We start from the raw sequence: 6,332 nt of genomic DNA, 5'->3' as shown, positions 1-6,332 counted from the left end.
GGAGTTGAAGGAAGTTTGGAATGTGGCCCAGGGAAATATGGAGACAGGAGCTGGGCAGTGGACAAGGGCACATGCTCAAGGATCACTGGGAGGCACAGGCACCCCATTGAAGTCAACTGAACCTGTCTGCCTCCGTACAAGTCTTGCCAACCTCTTTAGGCTGTCAGCACCCCATGGAGTCAAGCTCTACAGAACTGCCTTCCCTCTAGCCCACTTCTTGCTAGGCCATACCAAACAGTGTCTGGCTCAGGAGAGGCACCCAAGGGTCTGCCAAAGCCATCGCTGACCAAATGTGGGCACATGCCAGGCTGTTAGAGGACACGGAGCTAGAGCCAGAATGATCCTGAGCGGAAGAACCACTGACTTGAGGTAAGGGCAGAGGAAGAGGATAGCAAAGGAGACCAAGGGGAGAGTTTCTGGATTGAGAACTTGGTCAACAGTCTCTTTTGTCTTCTGCTTTTTGTCTTCAGGAAAGATCAGCTTATTTATACCAGTTCTTTCTTGCCTGCTCATAAAATGCCCACTTCGGTTATCCATTCAAATAAGCACATTCCTTCTAAAGACCTTTCCTGAGACTTTGCTGGCTACCTTCTTCCCACTCTGTGCTAAGTTCCAAGGAACAAAGGCAACCCCCCGTTTTTTGCTTTGCAACAGGTGTGGATCTTAAGCCCGTAGACTGAGGGTGATGTGCCCCAGAAGAAGGGCTAGTGGCTTCCTCTGCCACTCCTGTGACAGTCTCAGAGATCCACAGGGACAGTTCTACTCTTGTCCCATAGGGTCACTGTGAGTCAGTGTTGACTTGATGGGTGGGAAGTTGATTTGGGGGTTGGAGTTTATATAGTGCCACCAGGAGTCATAATTCACTCGTTGGCAATAGGTTTGGTTTGGTTTTGAAGTGGGGGAGCCATCTTAGAATTCTAGCCATCAAGAGAAATCTTGGCCTTTTGTCCTCACCCCAGTGATCTGCTGAATGACGGTTCTGCAGGTATAAAATCCCCCTGGAAAAACTATTGGGGGCTTGAGCTGAGATAACCCGTGAGTCTCATTCTCTGACATGGCAGCTGTCCCTTCAGAGATATGTCTGTCTATCCAGCCTTCTGTCCCTGAAGAGTTTTTGTGGGTTTTGGGTGCTAATGAGCTCCCCTCCTCTCCCCACTCCAGCCTTGCTACTTCCTGGGGGACTCACACAAATGGTGTCTGGTTTGTCCCTTCAGTGTTTTCCTTTCTGACTTGGAGGTAAAGAAAGCCCCTCGCCCCCCCACCGACACCTTGTTTATTCAACTGGGAGAGATTTTACACCCAGGAGCCCAACTAGTCCTCCCGGAGCGCCTTCCCTAAATTTTCATTCCCCTCCCAGAACATGCCCACCCCCACCCTCGCCTTGCTGAATAATTTATGAGTCCAGTCAGGCCTTATAAAAGGGTCTCCCAGGAAAGCCAAAAGATTGCAGAAGGCTCTGAGAAACAGAAGACCCCACAGCCTGCCTGCCCTTAGCACCCGCTGTGAGGATGGACCCCGCTGCTGCTGCTGCTGCTGCTGCTGCTGCTGCTGCTGCTGCGTCTGCCTTGCCCCTGGCCCTACTTCAGGCCCAGCTGCCATTCCCTGGTCAGTTAAGCCCATTGCCCCTTTTCTCTGGACAAGAAATACAAGGGGCTGAAAGGTAAGTGGAATTTGGTCTTTGGCAACCTGAACTCAGGCTGGTTGAGTTCCTTGGAGAAGAAGGAAAATGAGGTTGTCCAAGATGCCCCTGTTTTCTAGGAAGGGCAAAATCCAGAGAGTCACCACCACCACCCCACCCCCCACCCCCGCCCTCATGTCTGGTTGGAAGATCTCATCTGGCTTGCCCCTCACTAATCCCTCTGGGTGGCAGGCGGGGACTTGTGGCCTTGAGGAGCACTGCCAAAGATGAAGGTCAAGCAGCCAGCTCCTTTGGGGTCAGGTGGCTTATTCTCTGAGGGGTAGAGAGGATAGAGTTGTCAAACTTGGGTGTAACAGTTACCTAGATTTCTATTCCCGTAAAGAGTTATGGTCTCAGAAACCCTCAGGGGCAGTTGTACCCTGAACTGTCAGGTCACTAGTTATTTGTCAGCATTAACTGGATGGCAAAGAGTGAGTGAGATTTCTCCAAAACAAATAAATAAACAGCTCCCCACACACACCACCAAAATCACTGCCATCGAGTCGAAGTTGCCTCATATCAACCCTGTAGAGCAGAATAGAACTGCCCCTGTGAGTTTCTGAGACTATAAATGTTTATGAGAGTAGAAAGCCCCATCTTGGTTTCAAACTGCCCACCTTGCAGATCTCAGTCCAATGGATAACCAGTACCAGGACTCTGGTGAGTGAGATTTCAGAAAGGGGCTGGGGTGGGGGAAGAGGGCCAAAGTCCCAAGAGATGTTGACTGGCCACTGTCTCTTTTCTGACCACAACGGAAGATTTCCATTTGCGGGTTTTGTTTGTTTGACCTCTGGAGGTCTAGTGGGGAAGCAGTGGGACCAGGAATATTTTTGGCCCGTTTTCCCAGTCTAGGGAGATGGTAGGGCTCTAAGCTCTGCTCCCTGGAGGAGAAAGCAGTGGAGAGAGGAGGCATGGTGTTTATCTACCCCGCCTCAATTGACTTAAACCTACTGAACAAACTATGGGCCATGTGCTAGGTGTTGGGACATCAGATAAACTCTCTGCCTGTAAAAAGCTCAAAGGCAAGTCAACACTCACAAAATAGAAGGCTGATGATCTGGCTGTTGAAGCAGAGAAGAGGGGAACTTGTCTACTTGGCCTTGGGGATACGAGGAAAGACTTCTTGTATCAGATGGTACCTGAGCCAAGTTTTCTGGAGACTTCTTTTTTTTTAATAAACAATTTTATTGGGACACAATCCAAATATCATACAATTTAATAGTTCCGTCTTGTCAATAAGTGTTGTACATTCACTACACCAATCGATTTTAGAACATTCTCTTCCTTCCTTTACTCCTTGCTCTCAGCTCCCCATTCCTCCCCCCACCTTCCCCTGCCGTACCCCCAATTACTGTCTCTATAGATTCCCCCATCTTGGGTTTCATATACTGAAAAAAAAGAGAAATACAAAACAAAGAGTCCAAAAGACCACCAACAATAACCAAAAAACAAACAAAAACAGAAACAAAAAAAAAAACAGAGAAAGAAAACGGAAAACATTACAAACACGATAAGGTGCTAGATGCTGAACCTGGTTCCATCTATCAGCACCCACTTGGTGGCAAGGCTTGTCACATGCCCGGTCTGTGTCCACAGGGGCTCCCTCTTTCACATTTCCCAGGCTCTTTCGTTTTGCTTTGAACTGTTAGTACTTTTAGATGTGTCCCAGAGGGGAACGAAGCAAAGGTTGCATGTTAATCTACTGTCATCTTTTGTTCCCTCTACTGACTGGGTTTTCCTGTTTGTCCTCGGAGAACCACTCTTTGGAGACCTTGGATGCCCTCCCCAAAGGATCCCCCAAGGCAGGTAAGGAAACTGATGGAATGCATGAGTTTGAACCTGGGCTTTGCACACAAGTGTCTGCGTCCACATGCTCCCAGATGAATCTTGACCTCCAGGCCAGGGCTTCAGATGGGGGGAAAGCCTCTTCACAGCCATCACCGTGCTTGATTTCGACATCGAGTTCTTGGAGGAGCGTAGACCTGAGGTTTCTGTGGCAATTTGGAAGACGAAGAGACTGAGACCCTATGGCGAAGGGATTTGGGCAAGGCTCCCCAGCTAGTCTGGGGTCGATCAAGTGCCAGAACCCTCGTCTCTTGGTCTTCTTGCTCCTGAATCTCTGCTGCTCCGGGAGGACTCTGTGGCCTGGACAGCCCCCAAAATCGGTTGGAACAGGGCAGAGGAAGTGAATCACCCCCAGGACTCTGTTAACTTTGTTTTCCAATTAGAACCAAGAGAGACCCCAGACACCTCCCCTCCCCTGTTCACAGGCCACTGCTGTCCTGTTGAGGTGGGGAGGGGTTGGAGCCCAGACTACTTTGAGATCGTTTTCCCTGCAGGTTTCTGATCGCTGCTCCTCGGGTGGAGGTAATTATCTGACCGTGTACTTTGAGCTATAACATACTCATTTTGCTTTGGGCAGGCTGCTGGTAGGGCTACAGCTGCCGAGGTCACTAAGGCTGAATCCAAATTCCATCACCCTGTCAGGTAAGCTGCTGGCACCAGGCTCAGAACTTGACATAAATTCATTAGTTCTTTTCATCTTCAAAACACTCCTGTGAAGCAGGAAGAGGGAGGCACGACTCTGCTCCATTGTTTTATAGCCAAGGAAAGGGAAGCCCAGAGGGGCTAGATGACTTGGTTTGGGGAAGTAGGCCTTCCCCAAAGGTGTTATTGTTAATGACCCCTAAGAATGAGGTCTTCTAGGCAGATCAGGGAAGAAAGGCTCAGTAGATAAAGGCCATGGCCACAGACCACTAGAGAGGTCTTGGCTAGAAGACCTCCGGGATGAGTGGGAGCTCCAAGGGGTCAGTGCCAGAATCGGTAGGTGCCTGCCGGGGCCCATTTTGTAACAATTCAGAAGGCTGCTACAAAGCTCGCCAGGAGCCCTGGTGGCTTAGTGGGTTATGTGTGGTCCTGCTAGCCGCAACATCAGCAATTCCAGCCTCCGGGTTGCTCGTCAGGGAAACAACGAGGTTTTCTGTGCCCAGAAAGCTTGACCGCCTCAGAGACCCACAGGGGCAGTTGTAGTCTGTCCTCTAGGGTCACTAGAAGTCAGAATTGGCTCAATGGCAGTGAACTTGGGTTTTGTTGTTGTTGTTGTTGTTGTCATTGTTAGACAAAGTTCTAGAGTTTCGGTCTTCCTTTTCCTCTAACCCCTTTCCTGCAACTAAAAGAAGGGGTTGGGAGCGGGCATCCTTCTTGGCCCCACTGGCCCCGTTGGCACAGATGAGGCATATCGAAGTCAGGGGCTCTTTCCTTCTCTGTCCACAGACTCTTCTGGCCCAAATCCCGCTCCTTTGACTACCTGTACGGTGATGGGCAGATTTTACTGCAGAGCCTCCCTGTCCAGGCAACCATCAACCTGTATGAGGACTCAGACAGTGAAGATGAGGAGCATGAGGAGGACGAAGAAGAAGAGAACGAGAAGACTGATGGAAAGGACTCAGAAGAGTGTGGGGCGGTACCATGCAGGGCTACAGATCTTCCCCTTTCCATGCCTCTACCCTGTTTAAACTGAACTGGGGTTCAGTACCTTTTGCAAAGCTCCTGTGGGTCATTGAGCTTGGAGTCTCTATACTAAAATTGGGGTTCTTGAGCTGTCCGCTCAGCTCACCCTGGCTTTTCCTACCTGTCCTGAGTCCAGGGCTCTGAGTATCTCATTGCGTGGGTTACTATTGTGTTGACAATGGGAGGGTCCTAGGAACTTTGGGGGAAGGGAAGAAAGACCTGTGTTTCCAAACCCCCGGGAAACAGAACAGAGTATGGTGATTACTTGGCGAGGAGATTAAAAAAGAAGAAGAAGAATTAGAATTAGAAGACGAAGACGAAGAAGAAGAAAATCTTTCCAGGCAGCACATAACCTTGTCTCCACACAGAAAGTTGATGTCTGGCTTGCCCCCAGGGCATCAACTCCAGCTCCTTGCAAAGCTTGGGGGTGCTTTTGGGCGGTCCCTTACAAGAAGGGAAGGGGACATGTGGTGAATCAGCCTGCTCCGGGGACCCCTTGATTTTTCCTGCTACTCACTGGGGCCTGCATGTTGGCATGAGATGAGTCACGAGAAAAATAAACTAGATGATGTTTGCCTTTTCCCCAAACTGATTTCTTAACTGAACTCTGCCCATGTTGTGAAGCCATGGGCTGAGGGTCAGAGACCAGCTCAAGGCCGATTCACTGTTGCTCCCTGGAGTCAGCGGACAGTTTTCTCCATGGAGACGCAGAGCTGGGCAGGGGCCAGGGGGGTCAGGCAGCATGGGGCCCAGGGCCTCTCTGTCAACTTGTGAAACCAGGTTTGACTGCATGCACTTCAAGGGCAGCATGGAAAGGGAGCCAAAAGGCCCCCAAGGGCAGCTTGGAAGCTGGGAGTTGGGCCAGGGGGAGGTATTGGGCCTGAGCTGTGATAAGGCCTCTAGGCACGGAGGAGGTAAAGTTGATAGGACTTAGTTTGACAGGGTCCCTAAAGGGATAGACAATGAGAGGTGCAGCTTCAGGGCAGCCTTGGAGATGAGTGTGTGCGTGGGAACTACTAAACCAAACCAAACCAAACTCACTGCCATCCAGTCCACGCCCACTCATCGTGACCCTCTAGGACAGGGTAGAACTGCCCCAGGAAGTTTTCCAGACCAAAACTGTTTATGGAATTGCTCTCAGAGG

At 50.3% G+C, this 6,332-nt stretch overlaps 1 protein-coding gene across 2 annotated transcripts; it reads left to right on the top strand.

The window, feature by feature from the left end:
* Window positions 1-1,508: 1,508 nt before the first annotated feature.
* Window positions 1,509-5,769, top strand: RIPPLY1 (ripply transcriptional repressor 1). 2 transcript variants are annotated; one of them, XM_004710094.2, is made up of 5 exons: window positions 1,509-1,660; window positions 3,433-3,501; window positions 3,766-3,769; window positions 4,101-4,165; window positions 4,952-5,769. In XM_004710094.2, exons 1-5 carry the CDS (start codon window positions 1,509-1,511, stop codon window positions 5,196-5,198), a joined length of 537 nt encoding a protein of 178 aa, XP_004710151.2. In that variant the 3' UTR covers window positions 5,199-5,769. The 2 variants fall into 2 exon arrangements, with proteins under 2 accessions (XP_004710151.2, XP_045154541.1); XM_045298606.1 differs by lacking the exons at window positions 3,433-3,501; window positions 3,766-3,769; window positions 4,101-4,165.
* Window positions 5,770-6,332: the final 563 nt, after the last annotated feature.

This window comes from Echinops telfairi, unplaced genomic scaffold (genome assembly GCF_000313985.2).
Source record: "Echinops telfairi isolate 266 unplaced genomic scaffold, ASM31398v2 ScPeMD7_7427;HRSCAF=8465, whole genome shotgun sequence".
NCBI classification, from domain to species: domain Eukaryota; kingdom Metazoa; phylum Chordata; class Mammalia; order Afrosoricida; family Tenrecidae; genus Echinops; species Echinops telfairi.
Note: the sequence above shows the minus strand (reverse complement) of the source record. Positions and strands in the feature narration are given on the sequence as shown.

Excerpts from the sequence above, each read along its gene's own strand:
- RIPPLY1 (XM_004710094.2), top strand. The coding sequence starts at position 1,509 with ATGGACCCCGCTGCTGCTGCTGCTGCTGCTGCTGCTGCTGCTGCTGCT. Across the intron at positions 1,661-3,432 it reads GAAATACAAGGGGCTGAAAG|AACCACTCTTTGGAGACCTT; the intron begins GTAAGTGGAATT and ends TTGTCCTCGGAG. Across the intron at positions 4,166-4,951 it reads AAATTCCATCACCCTGTCAG|ACTCTTCTGGCCCAAATCCC; the intron begins GTAAGCTGCTGG and ends CTCTGTCCACAG.